Consider the following 22,200-nt stretch of genomic DNA (forward strand, 5'->3'; position numbering starts at 1 on the left):
GCAGGAGGCTGACTTTCCTTGAAGTTTTCGCCTCAAATACCGCCATCACGCAAGTGTGCGTGGCATCCATGGAAGCATATAATGGCTTGGGTAGTTGAAAACAGGAAGAAGGGTAGCATTTTGGAATACTTGAGTGATTTTTGACTGGATGAATCTCTCCTCACAGATATATATGCCTGCATGCCTGACAGCTTCAAAGCATCTTGTGTGAGTGACAAAGGGACCAAATGAGAGTAGGAAAGTGATGTGGAGTGTAACGTCCACTTAATAAGAATAGAGAGAACCCTGTCTGTGCTAACAAGGAAGGGAAATTCCACTTCTGCATCACCTGTGCCACGTGGACCGGAGAAGGGTTCCTGTATAAAGCCGATGCTGTCCACACAGTTGGCGCCTTCTCTGCCATTTTAATGCAGATAAAAGCTTTTCTCCTATGGCCTCAAAGAAGCATAGAGTTGCTTGGTATCTGTGTATAGGTGGACAACTTACCTCCACTGTAATCAACGTCAGTGTAAACAGGTCTCCTATCAATCAACGTCAGTGTAAACAGGTCTCCTATCAATCAACGTCAGTGTAAACAGGTCTCCTATCAGGGTGAACAACTGCCTAGTAACACCTCCACTGTAATCAACATCAGTGTAAACAGGTCTCCTATCAGGGTGAACAACTGCCTAGTAACACCAGTTCTGACTGAATTCTGAGGAATAGTGGTGTCACAGTTTGTAACCTGCCACCCGCATCTGTGTGTTTAAATGCACATGTCACAGTGATAGCTGTCTGTTAGGTGTCTACACCCTCGGGAATCCTGATGTTTATAAGTGTAGCTGCCCTGATTCAACCTGCAATTTCACAGCTGTCTGGAGAGGTGGGCTTTATGTGTGAAGACTTAACAAAACTTAAGAGGAGATTCAGCATTATGGTTTCTATAGCAACAGCAGCTCAGACACATTGTAGATTCATATACGCTAATGTATTGAAATCAGACTCCCAAATATAAATATAGTTAGATAGATTTAGAGTTGCTATGGGAATTCAGCTTTCTCTCTTCCTTCAAGACCAGTGCAACAGCCTTAAAATCAGGTTAGGAAGAACCGCTGTTGGTTCCAAAACAGAATGTACCCCGAGAGTGTCAACTGGGTGTCTAGATAATCTTCATGGAATCCCTAAATGTAGATTTTAGTAAATCCTAATAGTATTTTTTAAAAACTGTATTGAACATTGAATATCCTCACTTAGTTGCTCCAAGCTGTTGGTTCAGCTTCAAAATGTGACTGTGTTTCTCCATCTGTTTGCTAAGCAATGTACAAGCATTGCTTGAACATCTAAAATCTAGATAGACATCATCTCCCACCTTCTTTTAGGGAAAGAAAAGCTGCTGTACTTCTTTGTGTTTTTATGTTAGTTTTGTTTCTCTCCAGCCCTTGAACGGTTTTTAATGATGTAAATATCCTTATTTATTAAATACCCAACTATCTGTGTCTTTATAGGTAAAGTGTATTATTAACCATCATAAAATAGGGCACTGCTTTTTAACTCACTTTGGTAATCTCTGCCTTTTAGAGTGATTAGTCCGCTTATATTTAGTGTAACTAGTAGTTTTTCTTGATTTAAATCTACCAAATTACTATTAATTTCCTGTTGATTTCTCTGTTACTAAAAAGTTTAGTTTTTATATTTTGCCATATTCAGTTTTATTTCTGCACATTTGAGTTCCATACATACTCTTTAAACTGAAGAACTGTTAGCATTATCTTATAGTGATGGGCTAAACACGGAAACACTGTTTAGCTTTCTGTTCTCTGTAAAGGTCTTTACTGTGTATCCATTCCTAGTGTGTGCACTTCTAGTGTTTTAAAGATCCTGTGACCTCTACATGTGCATGCGTGACTTGGACACCCTGTCCCCAAGCTTTCCTCCTTAACTTTGGTTTTCTGTTTTAACTGTGATGCCCGACCACAATTAATTTGGAGTTCTTTACCTTTCCTCACTCAGGAAAGCACTGTAAACATCTTGTCAAATAATAGTGTTGCACACAGCCCCTGCCCTGCCTCCCACACACACCATTATATTCCATGGCCAGTGCATATTAAGACACAGCTCTATTTCTACGCTGCATGTGGTTATCCCCTAGCTATGTAAAGGCCTAGAGAAAATTTTAAGGAGATTCTCTAATGGCTCAGATAATTAAATTCCTGGAGGGAACCCCCTACTCTCTATTAGGAAAGAGATATCAGCAAAGTTCTCCCCCATTGGACATCTGTCACAGAATCGAGCCTGTGCTTTTCTGCTGACATGTTTGAGCTGCTGTAGTTACATAGCATAAATTCATCTTAGAAACAACAGGAAAGTACTTCTTGCAAAGAGGGCCAGCAAGTTCAAAAGCAAAGTGCTGGGAGATTCAGTGTCTGATACGGACGGACCTGTTTCCCACAGACGTTGTTGATAGGCAATGCTTCCACGGAGTCCTAAGATGAGTCAGTGTTCTCAGGACAAACTCTCTTGAGCCTTTTTCCTAAGAGTGCTGCTTGCAGTCCTTTTGTCCTCGTGACATTCTCTCCCCTGGAAGGCCTCCCCTCATAAGAGTGAAGGGGAGTTTAAATCTATCTTGATGTGGGGATGGGTAACAAGGTTTTACAGCATGGCGCCCACCTATAATGGTCACAAAAGTACAGCATCGATTATAAGTAGGGCTCTACCAGATCACACTTGGAGGACATCTATGAGTTTAGAATATCAAACATAAGCAAAGAAGCAGGAAGAGTTCAGGAACGTCTAATCAGAGCCTCCAGCTCTGTCTTTATTGTCTGAGTTTGTTTGATTGCTGGGATGGCATTTTAGATAGATGATATGAATTCAGTTTGTGGTTTTTTTTTTTTTTTTTTAATTATTTGCTTTCTTGAGCCAAAGTCACATGCATAGTTTTCTTTAAAACTAGACTTTTGGAAATCAGGAGTTATAAAATGCTATAGTTTTGTTGTCCTGTACTCATAAAATCTCACTTCCTTCCCTCCCCAGTCAAACTCTTTCATGAGCTTTAGGAGTTATTTAAAACAGAGAAGGACTGGGTCCTATCCATGGGTATTTGTACATTGTGCAGTAAGCACCACCTGCTATAAGCCTTCCTTTCAGGTTAGTGTCACTCACAACAGCCCTGACAGGTGGCTGTTAATATCAGCCTTGTTTTAGCATCTAGGACTCTGGAACAAGAACTTCAGTAACTTGAGAGACATGGGATCTGAGGTGTGACACTGATTCTAGAACTCTTGCTCCCCACTGGACCTCCTCTCAGATTTTACACACGCACACACATACACACACATTGTGTATCAGTGAAGTATACTGAATCACATTGTGAGGTTCAACAGGGTGGATGAAGGCTGTGGCTATTACTAAGAGATGACTCTTAGAGTGGCATGCTTGCTTTTGGTGTCTACAGCATCTTTATTTTTCTCTGCAGTCATGATGAGTGACAAGACAGATACTGTATCTTAGCATATTCATAAATGCAGGAAATGTGAAGTCACTTGTTCCTGGGTATTCATCTCTGGTTTCCAGATTTTTCCCATCCAAATTCATCTCTGAACAGATGGTATGAGAGATATTGACGTAAAGAATAAACCTCACAAACAAAATTGGCATAATTTTCCACCCAAGAGGGCTGGTGGTGGCCCCTCCTGCCACCTTGAGCCCTCTTATAACCAGCGTGGGTTATTCCCGCATAGACACTCCCTGTGTATGCTGAAATCTGTCTTCCTTCTCATGGGCTACTCTCTGTCTCTGAATACATACAGGAAAGTGAAATTTTGCTTTTCAGATGACAGTAAACCTCATCAGTTCTCAAAAGGAAATGGCATCACAGTCGCTCTTGGAGTTACTTCTGTAATTCCACAAGTAGGCTATGACAATGTTATATTTTTATAAATAAATTATCTTATTATTAATAATAAATATTATAATAAATTTATTATAATTTCTTAATTTCATTTAGTATGCTGGAAAAGTAAAAAGCTGGGGTGTATGTGTATATGAATATATATTGTGTGTATGCAAATGTGTATGTAAATGTACATGTGTGCATATGTGTGAACAATATAACTTATACTGAAAAATATAATGTGTATATATGTGTCTGTGAATATGTATCATATGCATATAAGTGTGTATGTGAATATGTCTTGTGAATATGTATATATAGTGTATGGCCATGTGTATGAAAAATATATTTGTGTGTGTGTACATGCACATGCGTGTGTGTGTCCATGTGTGTCACAGAATTATAAGGAGGCTAGAGGACAATCTTTAGGAGTTCTCACTCCCCACCCCGCCGCCCCCGTTGAGGCAGGGTCTCTCACTATTTCTGCACTGCCCTCCAGGCGACTGGCAGTGAGCTTCTAGGCTGGTCTCCCGGTCATCCCTCTCACTGCAGGAATGAATGCTGAGATTACAGGTACGTGTGCTGAGCCTGGCTCTTACGTGGCTTATAGCGACCAGAGTCATCAGACTTGTGCAGCCAAGCTCTTTCCCCACTGGGCCAGCTTCCCAGCGAGAAGGCACAGTGTGCAGCACTTTATGTAGGAACAACCTGAACTACGAGCCAGTTCTGCCCTTTAGTCACCATTGGCCCACAAGCTGACACGGGGAGCCCCATCTGTCTGTTGGACTTGAGTTGCTGCCATATTCATTTATGTCAAGGAAAACTCAGCGCATTTCCAAGTCTGTCCAGCTGTTTCCATCATCTGCGGTGCACCTCCCTGTAACTCAGAAAACAACACAGCGTCTACATAGCAGCTTAGAAAAAAAAAAATACTAGAACAGCAAACGGTTATTATTTCTTTGGCCCTTTGCATTTCTGTGACAGCTTTGCTTGAGTCATATTTAGTCCCATGGCCCTAAGGGATGCGACACTGTAAGGGATCCTCAGGATCCACCGTGATCCCAAGACCCAGGTGCTTGGAGGAGTTGCTGTCACGGGAGGAAGCTGAGGAGAGTGTGCTCAGTCCAGGAGTGTACTGAGGAAGCCCACCTGAACTGGCCTTGCAGCCTCTCCAAAGGTTTTCTGGGAAAAGAAAACCTCAGCGGAGACTTCCGGATGAGTAGAGGTGAGCCAGATGAGAGGCGTGGCCAAGAACATTCCAGACAGAACAGCGGAGGTGGTATCTCAAAGTGCAACACAGCTCAGCTGGGTTCTCTGATCTGGAACCGACATACAGCAACCCGACATCCACAGGGCTAGGATCTCAAGTCACGTGCTGCCCTTTCTTGGACCTATGAGGCTGAGTCCCTCTGGGTTCTTTCCATAGGCTACTCTTGCTTGGTTCCTGGAAGTCACTTGCACCACTCCTTTGTGGGCCTTTCCAACAAAATGCTTACTCCTCGGCAACTGCTACTTCATGAGCAGGAGGGAAAGGTCCGTCTGGTGTGTGTGCTAGTAAGAGTCCTAAACATAGTGACAGACAGAATAATGAGAGTGCCTTCCCATCACCTTTGTAGAAGTCTCTTTGTCCCCCTGCCCCCAAGAATGTTCTACGAATGTGTAAACACCAGCAGACATGAGACCACTGGAATGGGTGTCATGTTCAAGACTGTCTGTCACAGAGGATTACAGAGCTCATACTTTTATAATGGGGTGTGTTGGGAGCCATTAGAAGGCTAAAGCAGCATTTGCTCTGCCTTATGAGAGCATACATGGAAGGGGCATGCTCACATGTAAGCTTACAGCTTCAATACTAGCTCTAACTGTGGAGAAGAGAAAATAGATGGTGGTCGCAGTGTGCCATGAAGGCTTCAGGGAGGCATGGTCAACCCAGCACAGTGATTAGTGAGATATGGGAAGTGAAGGGGAAAGGCAGTGTTGGGAACTGCTAATGCACATGTGTGGTTGGTTCGGGAGGTGGTTGGTAGGAGCCGCAAACCCTGGTACAGAAGCCAGTAAGTAAAGGAGACTGGGCAGCTGAAATGTGCTCTGCTCACCCTCTCACTTCCTGAGCCCTGACACTTTTCTGGGAAGTCCAAACAAGATTGCGCTCTTGGAACACAGCAGGCTTGCTCACCATCAGAGAAGGGACCTTGCATGTCAACAGGCACTCAGACTGAAACTGAAGACAGCACATGTAAAGTAATTAAGTACAGAGATGCCCCAGAAATGGCCATGTTACTTCATAAGCTTCCTTAAATGAGTACTGCGTACCAGAAGTACCATGGTGCCTACGATGGTGTTGTCATGGCAACGCCTGTGTGTCTTTATTCTCTGTGGGCTGGCTCATTCTGCTGGCTCCATTGGCCACTCCCTTTCCTGTGACTGCAGAAAACAGGCAAGGGGCTGCTGCTGTCAATTAGTGTTGAGATAGGATGTGGGAACCATTCACTGGGGTGAAAGAATCCTCGTTGTTTTTGTTTCTCTGAGGGCGATTGAAAAATACAAATTCAACCAAGGTGGTGATTGGTTTTGGCATGTAATATGTTTGAGAGCCGTTATTAATCTTCCACCAAGGTGTGAGAAGCATGGTAAGTCAGCCGTTTATTGCGAAATATACATTCCACGTTGAAATAGCTATTTAAAAGTTATGATTTCAAAATCCTGAGCCATTTCAAGACACGAAGCACTTCCTTGCATTTTTCCCCTCTGTGAGAAATTCTCTGAAACCAGAGTGACTCAAGCAGAGTCTGGAAAATACTGGAGAATCACATGATACCTAAAAATAAGCACATCATCGCCAGCAGGGACCATGAGCAGGGCAGCAGAGACAGTATGTCAGGGCTCCCACTCAGGCATGCTCCGTGAGCTCAGCCTCTACCCATCCATCCCAGGGGCTGCCTCTGTGCAGGCTGATCAGCTGGGGGAGGGGTCCTAAGGGCTCCTCCTGTAATGCTTACTCCTCTGTGACAGCCACACCCTCAGCAGCGAGGGTGCCTGCCTTTCAAGGAGCCTCTATAGTAGATTCTCCCGGGTAGAGCCATTTATCATGTTGCGTAATGACCCCAGAGAGTGACTGGGCGTGGCTGACTCCCCGGTCTGCCTCTGCCTGGCTTCCCTCTGGCTCTCCCTTCAGAATCCATAGCACATGGTATCCATCTGAGAATGTTTCCTTTCTTTTTCTCCTGTTAACATTAACATTACACAAAATGTAGATTGTGTAAAAAAATGGGCATCTGGCAGCTGCAGTAAATGGTGTAGGAAATAAGGTTTTTAAACTGCAGCATCTCAAACCCAGTCCAAAACAAAACCAAGTCTGTGGTGAGTGTACCGAGAGGAATGACCGTAGTGCTGCTCCTTGCTGGCCTTTTGTGGGTCTGCTCTCAGAGTCTATTCTGAGAACAGAGAAGTGCGACCTTTGAAAGCCAGCATTAGGACATGCCCCTCTGCCCAGGGTCCTGGATCCTGATGGAAGCCTGGGAGGACCTGGGCATCCGCCCTCGCGTGTGTCTCTGTATCTCTGCCCTGTGCATTCCCTACCACAGCAACCTGAGCTTACCCCTGAGCTGGTGAGACAGAACCCAAACACATTAACTCCATAGAACTCCACATAGCCTGTTTCTCTCCCTACTTGGTCAGATGGCCCCATTGCTGGCTTCCATCACATCTTTACCTTGGTTTAAATCTTAACCCTCTTGTCGAGGTCTTGAGGACCAAATGATGACCCCTGGCTCTTCTGTGTCCTTTGCAGGGATCCTGGAGGATGTTCTAAGAGCCATTACCCTCTGTGAGGAGTAAGACTGTTAAAACAAGGTGGCCAGCTCCCCCCTTCCAACACACACACACACACACTCACACATATATGCACACGCATGTGCATGTACACACACACTCATATACACACATACACACATGTACATACACACACCTGATGGTTTTTGCTACCCTGTTGATCCACAGAGTTCCTGAGCAGACTGCAGGAACCGTGCAGGTCTAAGAGAATAGCTGAAACTGGAGAAGACCAAGAGCCTATGTAAAATCACTTAGCCACCCAGCCCAACCCTCCTCACACATGCAACTGGGTCTCCTCATCCCTCCTGCTCTACTTCTCATTGGCTCTGTTAATTACCAGCTTATCGTGGTTATTGTTTAGTGCCATGTTCCCGGATGGAACGGAAACTCCACACAGACAGGCATCGTTTGTGTTTTGTTCACTATTTGATGCCAGTATCTATTTAGTTTGCAAGCTACATGGTAATTGATTGATTGATTAGCTAATTGATTAATGAAGAGAGATAGTATAAGAACATGCTTGCACTGTCTCGCTCTGATACTCATTGTAGTTTTATTGGTGTCCCTCCTTCACTGGAGGGAAGCTTGTGGAGCTCATTGTGGGCCATGGAGGTTCCGGTAGAAATGAGTCTCTTCTTTGAGCACTGCTGTTTCATATTTTTAGTGTCTGGAATAGGCCAGGTTTTAAGCCAGGTGTAGTGGCACAACTTTAATCCCAGCACCTCAGAGGCAGAGAGCAGTGGATTATGAGTTTGAGGCTAGCCTGGTCTATAAAGTGAGTTCCAGGATATCCAGTGCTAACTCAGAGAAACCCTGTCTTAAAAAGCCAAAAGTGGGGGTGGGGCTTTCCATGTTTTAAAGATCATTGGTTTGTTAGCGTAATTGTGTTTGCATGAGTTTAAGTGTACCACATGCATGTGGGTTCCCTTGGGGACCATAACAGAAGGTCCTATCCCCTGGAACTGGAGTTATAAGTGGCTAGGAGCCTTGTGCTGTGGGTGTTTCTAACCGCTCAGCCAGCTCTCTCCATCCCCAAGTATTCTGTGATTTTTACTCCAGTGATCCTTCCAACTCTGGAAAGCAACACCATTCTTCCTGTCTTGAGCTTAAAACCGGTAGGGTGGCAGTGAGTCACCCCACTTAGCTAGCAGCAGGTCCAGGGACCTTTGAACCCATGGGGTCATAGGGCTCCACTAGTGAGACATCCTACAATCACCCCAAGATGAGCTGACGGATGCCCAGTGCCATGCCAAGTCTTCGTTCCCACAGGATCAGTGTGGTTCATGTTCTATGCAACCCTGAGTTGCTCCAAGAGGAACAGCTCCTGTTGTCAGCTGATATTGACTTGTAAAGAGCAGCAACCTGACTTTGCCACAGTCTGTCTTGGTGAAGACAAAGCCACACGGGCTCTGAATTTGAAAACCAGGGACCCCAGAACCCAGTTAAAATTCCCCTGGGACCGAACCCTGACCACCTCTGAGACTGAGTTTTTTCCCCTTGCAGAATAAAATTAATGGCAGTCTACAAGGTGAAGGGATTGTACCAATTAGGAAGCAGAAGACAGCCTTTATTCTTTGAGTTTGTAGAAATCAGTATTGTATGGAGTGGTCTGTCTCGTTGCTCTGATGGCTCTGGTATCAGCTAATCAGAGGAAGGCCTTCCCGTGCCCGTGGGGCCTCTCTCCTCATCCATCAGTCCAGCCCAGCTGCTTTCCGGCAGTCCTAGCCTTTTGTTTGATTTTAAAGCAAGTTCATTATTGCAATTAAAAGACAAAGTATGTGTGCCAAGGTGAAGGGGACCAGAAAGTGATGTCAGATTCATCCACGAATGATTAATCAATGCATTTGTGAGGTATCGTCCGCCTGCTGTGTTTCAGCTTTCCTATGGGGTTTTAATGAAGGAGGCTTGTGGGGGTGGAACAGGAGAGGAACAGTCTCTCAAAGTAAGGAAGAGGTCAGTCAGTGGCTTTGTGTCGGGGTGGGGGATGCATGTGTCCATACACTTGTGTTTAACACTAATGTCCTTGTCATGAATATTAATGGTATGTAATTAGCAACTTTCCACTTACGGTTTTGTAAAAGGAGTCCAGCAGATTATAAGAAGAGTTTCTAAAGTCTTAAGAGAACTGGCAGGGAAGAGAAGAGGTGACGGCACTGCTTTCATTTGTTTCTTTCTTTCTTCTGAACCTTACCCAGCCTCCTTTCTCCAAAATGCAGCATTTTCCATACACATCAAGCAAGCTACTAATTACAGACATTAGACACAGCGATACTCTGACTCCATCAAGACACTGAATCAAGCCACTCACTCCTTTTTACAACCATGGTTAAAATATCTTAGAATCATATTTATGCCCCAAATCCTAAAAGCATTCATTAAGATGGGACCACTCAAAGACAGGCATTGTGAATCATGTCCATCTCCGGTGGGGAAATGTTTGAGAATTACAGGGACCTGGGCAGAGTTTATGTCCATTTTCCTCTGCTTCTGAACCCCCTTTTTATTTTGAAAGGGAAAATTAAGGGGGAGTGGAAAAGCTTAAGGACAGAACAATTGCGTCTGAAACAGAGCTGCTGTTAATTATGGTCTCAGGACATCATCAAATGCAGCTCAAAAGAGACTGAAGTGTTTGATAGCTGTAAGGAAAGAAAAAAAACCTGTGTATCTGAATTGTCGTCAGAGTGACTGCATGGCCTTTAAAAGTCAGGATGGTTTCCACGTGTGCACCCTTGGAGCACAAGACCTAGAAGATACAGCAGCAGAATTGCTAGTCTGGATGAGCATTTGGGCTGCAAGGAAGGCAGCCACCCTCGAGGACCTCCGCCTCCAAAGCCAGGACTGGACACTAGACGAGGTGACCAGGTCACTTGAGAAGATGGAAAACAAATATTAGCTTACCCAGCTGTATCATACCAACGCTAACTTCAGATACCAATAGCTGTGTTTCCTTGATAACATCCTTAGGGTGGTTGGTCCCAGTAAATGAGAAAGAAATACCTGGACCTGGAAGCTAGCTACACTGTAGGGCGTGGTTGTTTAAAGTAAAAGAGAAAAAAGGCATGACTAATAACCAGACTAAGTCTTCTGAGCTGGGCCGAGCTTGAAGGCACTACCTACTGCAGTCCTCGAAAAAGAGAACGCCGTGGGCGACGAGAGGACGCCGAAGATCAGTTGTCTTCCTTTACATGTGTTGAATCTCTAGGTGTGTGAGTTACTGAGGGTCCTTTACATGTGGTGACTGGGTGTGTGAGTTACATGAGAGTCCTTTACATGTGGCGACTCTCTGGGTGTGTGAGTTACATGAGAGTCCTTTACATGTGGTGACTCTCTGGGTGTGTGAGTTACATGAGAGTCCTTTACATGTGACTCTCTGGGTGTGTGAGTTACTGAGAATCCTTTACATGTGGCGACTCTCTGGGTGTGTGAATTACATGAGAGTCCTTTACATGTGGTGACTCTCTGGGTGTGTGAGTTACTGAGAATCCTTTACATGTGTCAACTCTCTGGGTGTGTGAATTACATGAGAGTCCTTTACATGTGTCGACTCTCTGGGTGTGTGAATTACATGAGAGTCCTTTACATGTGGTGACTCTCTGGGTGTGTGAGTTACTGAGAATCCTTTACATGTGTCAACTCTCTGGGTGTGTGAGTTACATGAGAGTCCTTTACATGTGACTCTCTGGGTGTGTGAGTTACATGAGAGTCCTTTACATGTGACTCTCTGGGTGTGTGAGTTACATGAGAGTCCTTTACATGTGTCGACTCTCTGGGTGTGTGAGTTACATGAGAGTCCTTTACATGTGACTCTCTGGATGTGTGAGTTACATGAGAGTCCTTTACATGTGACTCTCTGGGTGTGTGAGTTACATGAGGGTAAATCTGTCCCTATCAGTTGCAGCACATGATGTTTCAAGCATCTTCCCGAAGAAGAGCTGATGTGTAATACTCCAGTTTGTTTGTGAGGTGATGGTAATATGTCCTTATCCTGTACTTCCCTCTGCTTATTCATTAGAGACGACATCCTCATTTTTCACTGATTTCTCTCTATCTGCTTCTCTCCAAACAATCTAATCAAAATTGCAAAACCTCCCTCATTTGAAATATCAAATGCAAAGTTCTTTTGATCCCTTACTAGGTTTTTCAAAGGTGTGCTCCACTCCATGTCCTCCATGCGGGAGCTGTGCTTCTGCCCTCTCCAGGAGAGAGAGGGAAAAGAAGAGGGAGGGGGAATGAGTGACAGAATATGTGTGTCTGAGTGTGAGAGAAAGGGAGAGCATGTATGTGTGAAAGAGTGTGTGTGTGATAGAGCATGTGTATGAGAGTGAGAGAGATAGTATGTGTGTGTGAATAAATGTGTGAATGAGTGTGGCAGAGAGTATGTGAGAAAGAGTCTGTATAAGAATATATATATGTGTGTGTAAGTGAGTGTGTGTGCGTATATGAATAAATATGTGAATGAGTGTGGCAGAGAATATGTGAGAGAAAGAGAGTCTGTGTGAGAGTATGTATATGTGTGAGTGAGTATGTGTGTGAGAGAGAATGTATATGTGTGTGAGAGTGGGTGTGTGTGAGTATTGAGTGAGTATGAGTATGTGTGTGATATGTGTGTGAATGAGTGTGACAGAAAGTATGTGAGAGACAGCCAGTGGTGGGACACACCTTTAATCCCAGCACTTAGGAGGCAGAGGCAGGTGGATTTCTGAGTTCAAGGCCAGCCTGGTCTACAGAGTGAGTTCCAGGACAGCCAGGGCTATACCTGAAACCCTGTGTCAAACCACCCCCCCCCAAAAAAAAACAATAAACAAAAGAGAGAGAGAGAGAGTGTGTGTGTGTGTGTGTATGTGTGTGTGTGTGTGCGCGCGCGTGTGTACGTGCATGTAGGTGGTGGAGCAGCTGACAACCCTAAGTCTGATTCTCATGCCTTCCTCTTTCTCATCTTGGAGGTCCCTGAGGGATATTGATGTAGACCAGCATGAAAGGCCTTGTTCCTGGGTCCTAGCTGGCCTTTACAGGATCCAAGGAACCAGTGCTATGTTAAGGCTGAGCCCATGGGCTTAGAGAACCAGACCCACAAAGAAGTTCTGCTGAGCTCTGGCCACAGCGAGGATGTGTCCCCACAAGCAAAGACAGTTTAGCTACAGCCCCACGGCCACCAGCTCTGACCTGTCCCATGAGCTGCATATAGCATGTCACCCCAGCCTCCGTCCCTTTGCGATGGTCCTTCTCCTCTGTAGCTAACAGTTCTGTTTGTTTCAGATTTCATTTGACAGTACCCTTCAGTCACAGTTAGTGGTAGCTGTGCATGAACAACCTTTAACAACCTTCTCCCTCTTCCCTGTTCTTTTCTCTTGAAACTGATGTCAAAATGTGAGGCCATGACTTCCTGGTAACCTGAGCTTAGTTACTGTCACCGGCCACATATTTTGATGACCTACTTAGGAAGAACTGCCTGGAGTGAGAAGTGACTCTCTTAGGAAGGCCTTTCTGTGAGCAGAGGCCAATGACAGAGATATGGACAGCCTGGCACCAACCACCTGGCTCCTAACCCAGACATCAGCTGACTGCAGTCACTTCGTCAGTGGATTGGCCAGATTCCACATGGAAAGAACCCCACATTATAACTTAACAAAAGGGGCCTGGAAAGAAAACAAGAGGAGCCAGGCAGTGGTGGCACATGCAGTTAATCCCAGCACTTGGGAGGCAGAGGCAGGCTGATTTCTGAGTTCAAGGACAGCCAGGGCTACACAGAGAAACCCTGTCTCAAACAAACAAACAAAACAAAAAGTAAACAAACAAACAAACAAAAAAAAAAAAACAGAGGAAGGGCCCAGCTGGGAGGCTGTCAGCCAAATGGTTTCTGTCTTGTTGGCTCTTCCAGTCAGTGACTTTGACATTGGCATCAGTAGCTCAAACTTCCTGTCCTCTCTGATTCGCTGCCTCTGTGGGGTGTGCTGGCAGTACACAGAAAGCATCCAGGTTGGGCACTGCTCTTGCTGTACTTATCAAACAAAACAGATGCAGTTCCAGCCTGGCGGAGTTATGTCCAATACAAGACGAGGCATTCAGGTGACACCACAATGGTGCAGTTGGTACAGCCTCTGAGGAAAAGGTTCAAGGCACTGTGCCCTCCAGGGGATGTGACAGCACAAGCTAAGGCCTGAACGAAGGATGGAAGTCCTTGTTACTCAAAGGAGACAGATCAGACTGGGAGGAAGAGGGATGCTGCATGCAGAGGCGATACAGAACCCGTGTGACAGGCATGGCATCCCAGAACACTGGCCTGTTACCAAGAAGGCCACGAGGGCAGGGTACCATGCCTGGGGAATCTTAGGCGACTATCACTCGGGGAGAGGCTGCATCTCTATCGTTTTAGCATCCTTGTTGAACATGGCTGTGGCAGACACTTAATACAGGTTCTTAGATAAGAAACACTCTGTATCCTCTCCCTTAGACTTCCTATCTGTTCAAATGCCAATCTTGTAAAAGCCGAGAGGACTTGTCATTGCAAAAGTGGTCCTCCCTATTGCTAGGGTGGTGGCTGTGTGAAGAAGGGCTCGTCTTCCCTGCCTGCTCCTCCATAGTCTGTTCTACAGCCAAAGGAGCCGTGCGGCACAACTGAGAAGTCAGGTTCTAGCGTTCTGTGTGGCCTCTCCAGAGAGAAAGGTTCTTAGAACAGTTTGTCCATTTGAAGCAAACCACTGTTCCTTGGTGCCCCGAGTCCCTCTGGACATAGCAAGGTCTCTGGGCCCACTGAGTGCCCTTTTCAGAGTGCACCCTGACGTAGGTCCTTCCCATCTGATCGTCTCAGGCCTGTTGACCATTTCCCTGTGCTTCCCTGTTGTAACAAAGGGGCATGTTTTTTAAAGACTTCCCAGAGGTGTGGATGACTCCCATCTGTAACCAGTGACTCCAGGCACCTGAAGACACATCATGTAAATTTTACAGCTTTTCTGTTGGCTACGTGGTAATTAGGGTGTCGGTTGAGACTTGCAGCTGCTGCTCCACGCCTGCGTTTGTAATCCCTTGCCTTTGTCAGAAGGACTGGAAATTGAAGTTGGAAACCACAAACCAAGTTTTAATTGCCTGTTTATCTATTTATCTAAAGCTGTTCCTTTACCAAAATGTATTTAGCCTAACATTTTACAAGGCACTGGAGTTGCTGACATGAGTAAGACATGTTCTTTGCCCTCTAAGAACGTTCTAGAAGGGGAGCGAATGAGAGATCGTGGTGGTAACTTTAATTGGGCAGAGGGGACACACAGGAGATCCGCGTGGACAGGAGAAGCGGAGTGTTGCCTGTCTGGGACTGTCATAGCAACAGCAAAGGGGTGAGGGGGGCATCCCAGGAGAGGCAGGCCCAGCTCTTACTCTGCAGCACACCAGCTTCTTTGTATATACCTAGTTGCTTCTGTTTTGGCTCCGGAAGCCATTCCTACGCCTATGTTGTGTTCTAGACAGTAATCCCACTGTAGGTTGAGTGCCCAGTGGGTGAAGGCTTACCTGAAATAACAATGTGCCATCATTACAAACTTGGTAAACTTCCAGCTATGAAGGACCTCTCTCTCTTTACACGTCGTATCTCCCATCTAACGCCTCAGCACCCGTTCAGGAACAGCTCCGGGGTTTTTCTCTTTACTGGGGTACCACATATCTTTCTTCTAGCAATTCCTCGGCTTTCCCTGGTGGTCACTTTTAAGCCTTTTACACCCTACTCTGCCCCCCACCTCATAGCCTCATTGACTTACTGTTCCACAGCATTTCAGAACTTACAACCATCATTCCCCATGTTAGGCAGGCTGCACCCCCCTCCCGCCCGCCCCCTGCCAAGCTGGTCCTCATGCCTTTACCCTGAGTGTCTTCGAGTCTTGCCACAAGCTGTCCTGCGCTCACCTTTCCAGTTCTGCACCATCATCAGCTTCGTAAGAAGCCCTTTTGTTGAAGAGTGACATTTAGAAACCAAGAGTCGACCTTAGGGTGCTCATTACCATGTAGATATCACCGTCCCTGTCCTTCCCTTACTGAAGCTATGGAGTGGACGAAGGGAGAGAGCGCATACCTGTGCATCAGTGTTTCTTCTAAAGTATGAACCTGTCATGGGGCCTTTGCTCTTACAATAATAACTTGTGGTCACTAAAGAACATTTCCTGTCATTTACTTTTAACCATTCATGTATATGTGATATGTGTTTTCACATGGTCATGTGTGGGGGCACATGCATGCATACACCATAGGACGGAGGAGGATGGAGTATAACTTGGGGTGTTGGTCCTCAAATTCTCTCTTGCTTGAGACAGGGCTCTTGGTGTTTGTCACAGAGTAAGTCTGTTTCTACCTCCTGTCTCACAGTAGGAGCCCTGGGCTGTCACATCTGGCTTCAGAGAGGTTCTTGGGATTTGAACTCAGGTCCTCAGGCCTGGACAGTAAGGACTGACTCACTGAGCCATCTCCACAGCACCCAAAGCCTTTCCTCTTACTCACGTTCACTGTAGCTGCACTCTGAGGCCTGGAGGGAAAGGGTTAACCCGCTCACTGGAGCAGCTGCTCTCCAGGCTCCGTGCATTGTTGTCCCAGGACACTAGTGTTTGCTGAAGCTGATCACTCTGACTGTATTGAGGAGGGGTTGCCACATTGCTTGTGGTTTTTAGGAAGCTTATTTTATATCATGCATTTGCAGTGTATCTGAAAATCTTTTTTTTTTTTTAATGCTGGATGTACTCATAATAACGTATTCTGCTTGCTTCTAGGTGCTGCTAAATCAAGTCCCGCGTCTAAGCCAGGATCCACACCTTCTCGCCCCTCGTCTGCCAAAAGGGCTTCATCCAGTGGCTCAGCATCCAGATCTGACAAAGATTTAGAAACGCAGGTCATACAGCTCAACGAGCAGGTAACTCATCGCCTCCACCCATGTCTCTGGGAACAGTGAGGGGTGAGGAGGTCACGCCCGCAAGCCTGGGGTAAGGGAGAGAAGGCAAGACAGCCAGCAAGACTAGGAGGACCTGCTCAAGAAGCCGGTGACGAGCTGCATTAGTCACAAAGCCTGACGCCAAGCATGAGGATGAGCCTGATGCAGGACACCCTCCTACCTCCCTCCTAGTTCTTCAACTAGGGCCCATCCTGAACTCCAGGCCTGGCCTGCCCACTCCTGGCCAGTTGAAAAAGTGTTATGGCTGCCTCAGAGTTCAGTTGGCTCCCACTCCATCCCTTCCTTTCTTTCAGCATCTAGTGGTTGAGCCCATTTTACATGATGGAGACCATGCTTAATTCCTGTGGTATAACAATAGCAAAATGGGTGACGCCATGCCCTCATTTAAAGCTACTACCAGAGCTTAGCACTAAAATTAAATAAAACACCAGTCCTCTACAGTGGCAGAAGTGGGGTGCCCCGGAGCCCTGAACAACGACAGCTGTGTAGTAAGAAGACATTTCCTCTGACCTAATAGCCCCTTACATTATGGTACACCTAGCTATACCAACTAACCTTTCCAACTCCAACCTCAAGTACAGGAGTAGGGTGTGGCTTTGTGGTAAAACACAGATCTGGCAAGCAAGAGGCCCTGGGTTTGATCCAGAGGCATAGGTATGTTTTCTAACTTGTAATGCCTAACTTTTTATACAGCTTAAGCATACTGAATCACTGGGCAGTGCTGGGCCCACTGTTGAAGTGGCACCTGCTTCCCGCACAGGGCCCTGTTATCTCGAAGGAACCTCTGGCCACAGATTCTTAGGCTATACCCAGCCACTAGCTGAGTCTGCCCCAGCAATGAATCTTCTGCTTGATAAGACAGGAGTCTGAAAAGTGTGTTTTCGTCAGCAATTCGTTACAGAGGCAGACGGCTGCCTAACAAGGGTGCTACAAGTTAGTCACCTTAGCACTTGAGGTGAAATCTTAAGCCACCTTTGGACTCTGATTGGGTAACTGTGAGATGTTCTGTTACCTGTTCATCTCCTGTTGGAGCCAGAGGGGTTTTCAGTAATGACTTCTGCTCAGATTAAAAAAAAAACAAAATAGAATAAGCCCGGGGCCATAAGATTAAGACTCCACACAAGACTGAGTGGACCTGGTGGAAATCAAGCCTGAGTTCATCATAGTCTAGATCTGTGCCCCTTCCCAAAGCAACTCAAATTTTTCTGCAAGCATTACAAACTCATGCTGAGGCTTCCTGTCACTGTCCCCACTCCCCCTCTCCTCCATACACCATAGTGGCCCAGATTCTGACCACATGGAAACCTCTAGTCCCTTAATTGTCCCCAGTGCCTTGTGGCCTACACTAGTCAGGCACTACTTCTTCTTGGGGCTGGCTCTAAGCTCCATGAACTCTCAAATCACACACAGAGGGTCCGTTTCCAAAAGACCTTGTCAATTTTGAGGGCCACTCAAGAGAGGACAGAAGGGAAGGGAGAGGGGAATAGCCTGCCTGTTGTCCTTCCCAAAGTACTTCTATGAGAGGCCGCCCTCTGCTTCCTGTCCCAGTACCTTGATGTCAAGGAGTTGTACAGGCCTGCCTCCACTCCGTCCTGCAGAGGACAGGTGAGCCACAACCTAAACTGGGCAGACACTAAGTTCTCAATCCAAGTTTGTTTTCCTGGTGACCTGAGTCTGGGTGCCTCCCTTTGAAGCCTCCAGCAGGAAGGCCCTGAGGCTCATAGGTGACCACACAAGTGCCCCAGTGTTGGAACTGAGAACATCTGGAGAAGGAAAAGCCAAGTGGAAACGCAGAGGCAGGACCGTGATTTATGGTGGTAATAGAGAAAGTGACAACTGCCGTAAACTTAAGGAATTTTCATTTGCTTGGCCCCGTTCCTTTACTCGGGCAGTCTCCTGTGATATACTACAAAAAAGGCACACTGAGCTGCACCATTCCAGTGATAGCCGAGAATCAGAAGTGGAGGGGGGAAGAGGTGTAAACAAAAGATTAGGAACAGTGGGTTAGCCAGCAAGAAGTGGATGGGAGTCACCGCTGCCATGGTGCCTCTGGGAGGACTCACAGTCTGTGGGCACGCTTGGGAAGAGTTGGAAAGGCTGTGAAAGGAAGCCTCTCCTATGGGCCCTTTGAACTTGACTTTTCTCCACCTCTGTCATCTCCCTCTCTGTTGCGACCTGTGAGGAGACAGGCTGACACTGGCCTCTAATCCATCCAAATGGAATTGAATTTGCTACCTGATCTCTGATCATTTAAAGTAGCTACCGGCAGGATTTTTTTTTTTTCTGCTTTTTTTGCTTTTTTTTTTTTTTTTTTTTTTTTTTTTTTTTTTTTTTTTTTTTGCTTTGTTGCCCAAACTGGTGTTGAGCTCACATCAATTCTCCTGCCTCAGCCTCTTGAGTACCAGAATTACTGGTATGCACCATCATGCCCAGCTGCCGTCAGTGTTTATGGGGGAGGGAAGGGAGGGGTATTGACAGGTCTTTCTCTAATACATCAGTAATACCAGTCTGTGGCCCAGCTCACAAAAGCCACAGTGTGCTGTGAAAACCACTGTCCAGAGGCAAAGCCTGGGTTTCGGAGGTTAACTCTGCGTCTGCTCTGATTTGAATGTCAACACCACCCCATCCCTCGTTTTAACACTTGGTTCCCAGCTGGCTGCACTGTCAGGGGAGGTTGTGGGGCTAAGGTCTAGCCGGCAGAAGTGGGGTGCTGATTGCAGTAGGCCTTGAAGGCCCCACTTGAACCCCACTTCGTTACTGCCTAGTCAGCACCGTGTAACAAGCAGCAACTGCTGGCTCCTACCGGCCCCAGTTGTCGCCAACCATGTCCTCTGCTAGGCCACCTGTGCCATGATGCCCTCTGAGTCCTGAACTGCAGGTCACAGGGATCCCTCCCTTAAGTTGTGTCTGTGGGAAGGAGCTAATGTAATGCCTCTGCTTGGTTTGGCGGAGCTGCACACTTTGATCCTTCTGCCTGACTCAGTGCAGGGCTAGGAGGGATTCTCCGGCTAAGCTCAGAGACAGGGTCTAGAATTAGGGGAGGTTTTTTGTTTTTGTTTTTCTATCTGAAGGGCAAGCTTGGTCACCTTGTATTTTTGCAGATGTGTAATCGTAAAAGGAATGAAAATTCAGGGTTAACAAACTGAACCTACTCCCCTTCTTGAGTAGCCATATGGGGCGTCCACGAGGTCTACATAGATCCTTGCATAGATCTGTTTGCCAAATATAGGGTGAAGGAATGGTTGTGTGGACCAGTTTGTGTTTAAATGTCAGTAATTGCAAGGATAATATACCAAAGGCCCAACATATTAAAACACACACACACACACCGAGGAGATTTAGATTTTTGCACCTCAGAAATAATCATTAAAAATAATGTATAGAAATATATATATGTATGTATGTATATAATATATATATATATATATATTATATATATATATACACAAACACATATCTGCAAACTTCACCTAAAGAAAACCATGAGACTTCATTTCTTCCCCAGTGTCTGCAGTGCCATTCACTCCAGAAATTTCATGTGACCCCAAGTTTATAGGACCATAAAAGGATACACAAAGCAAAATAACTGATAATAAATCATAACGAATTTTTATTTTAAGGTAGTCCTTTGGAGTTAGCATGGTGGCACACACTTTTAATCTCAGGACTCAAAAGGCAGAGGAAGGTGGACCTCAGTGGGTTCCAAGCCAGACAGGACTCATCTCAAAAGCAAAAGCAAGTAAATTTGCATACTGAATACATGGTGCTTCTTCATCTAACAGTACCACACAGGTAAACTAGTTGGCTAAGGAGTGGTAGTGTTCATTCTCTGTAATTGGAGCATCATGTTTCTGTCAGAACAGTGTGTGCAGTGACTGAGTCGAGGCCTCTCGTGTTGGCTGGCAGTGTATGGCATAACAGCACGCTCATGCAAAGGGTCAGAGTTCAAAACCAAAGCTTCAGTGAAGGCATGTGGGCAGCACAGGAGGGTTCTACCAGAAACACCTCACATCCGCTGTGCATCTGATTTCTAATAAATTTTAATTGTTGGACACCACAGACTTTTACTATTGCCAGGTATCTTTTTGTAAGACACACACACACCCACAGCCCCCCCCCCATATACACACACACACATATTCAGTTATACAACCCACTGCAGGGTCATGACCCACCACTTAGAATTTTTGCTCTACACAAATGTAAACAAAGTATTACAAAAGAGGAGGTTCTCGGGGACCAGAAACAGGGCATAATTTGGACCTGTGTGTGGCTATAAGAGAGTTGCATCCTAAGGTTTAAGAGTCAACAGTCCCCCTCCCCTGCCCCTGCCACCCAGGGCCTTCTTCAGGGCTGACACCACCCCAATATGGTTCTGCCTTGGTTGTTGGCCTAGAATTTGCACTGGCCTAGAAGTTAGAAACTTTACAACTCCAGAAGGTCCCTAAACCTACCCTGCCCGTCCATCGATAGCACAGAGGCAGAGCTGGACAATTGGAGGCAGATTGGCACAACTGGCCTTCCACCCCTGTCCCATCTGTGTGCACCAAGATCTGCCCTTGCGGTGACAGCGTGCGTCTGCACCGAGAAGTGGCTTTTTAATACCAGTGATCTGAAAACACACATAAGCCTGTTGCCTTCCTTCTCATAGACTTTGAGTGAGTGTTTGAGTCTGTTTGGGATGCTGTAACAAAATACCCTAAGCTGGTGTCCTGTGAGCAACAGAATTTTCTTTCTTACCATTGGTGGCTTTGAGGTCTGACATCAAGACGTCAGCAGATCAGGTTGTCCAGCCTCAGTGGGAGAGGATGTGCCTGGCCTCACAGACTTGATGTGCCTGGGTCAGGGGATACCCAGGGGTCCCTCACCCACTCAGAGGAGAAGGGAGTAGGGTTAGGGGGAAGGGTTGTGGGAGGGGTGACTGGGAGGGGGGCAGTGTGTGGGATGTAAAGTGAATAAGTAAATTTTTTTAAAAAAAAAAAACCAACAGATCAGTTGTCTAGCCAGACCCCAGTCCTCATGGTCTCCCCATGCTGAGAGGAATACCTAGGCGTCTTTCATACACAGATCTCATTCACCTCCCAAAGGCCCTGCCCCGCGATACCAGCACATTGTAGGGAGAAGCAGACATCCTGGATCATAGCAACAAGATGTGGTCCAGCGCTTGTTACCACGAGAGGAAAGGCTTGTCTAAGCCCAGGTATAGCTCTGCAGGTGAATGGAACACCCTGACAACCTAATAAATACTCTAGTATGAACACTCGGCATGCTCCTGAGACTCGCCGCCAGACCTGTTGCTTCTCCCTCGTGCTTCGATGCTGTCTGTGTCTGGCTCCACGTGTTTTCCATCGCGCACAGGTAGAGCCAGCTACATATTTCTTACTCTAATTGGGGGGTTTCATCTCTACCCCACTCTTCTGCAGGTACATTCACTGAAACTTGCCCTAGAAGGTGTGGAGAAGGAGAGGGATTTCTACTTCGGGAAGTTGAGAGAGATCGAGCTGCTGTGCCAAGAACATGGGCAAGAGAACGATGACCTTGTGCAGCGACTAATGGAAGTTCTCTACGCTTCCGA

At 46.2% G+C, this 22,200-nt stretch overlaps 1 protein-coding gene across 2 annotated transcripts in view; it reads left to right on the forward strand.

Annotated features, from left to right (window-relative positions):
• Nucleotides 1-22,200, forward strand: part of Mapre2 (microtubule associated protein RP/EB family member 2) — a 94,071-nt gene that overhangs the window by 61,718 nt on the left and 10,153 nt on the right. For both annotated transcript variants that reach the window (XM_031365118.1, XM_031365119.1), the window contains 2 exons: nt 16,447-16,586; nt 22,049-22,192. In XM_031365118.1, coding sequence (XP_031220978.1) covers nt 16,447-16,586; nt 22,049-22,192 — 284 coding nt within the window. The remainder of the gene's footprint in view (nt 1-16,446; nt 16,587-22,048; nt 22,193-22,200) is intronic.

The sequence above is a fragment of the Mastomys coucha genome, unplaced genomic scaffold (assembly GCF_008632895.1).
Source record: "Mastomys coucha isolate ucsf_1 unplaced genomic scaffold, UCSF_Mcou_1 pScaffold13, whole genome shotgun sequence".
Classification (NCBI taxonomy): domain Eukaryota; kingdom Metazoa; phylum Chordata; class Mammalia; order Rodentia; family Muridae; genus Mastomys; species Mastomys coucha.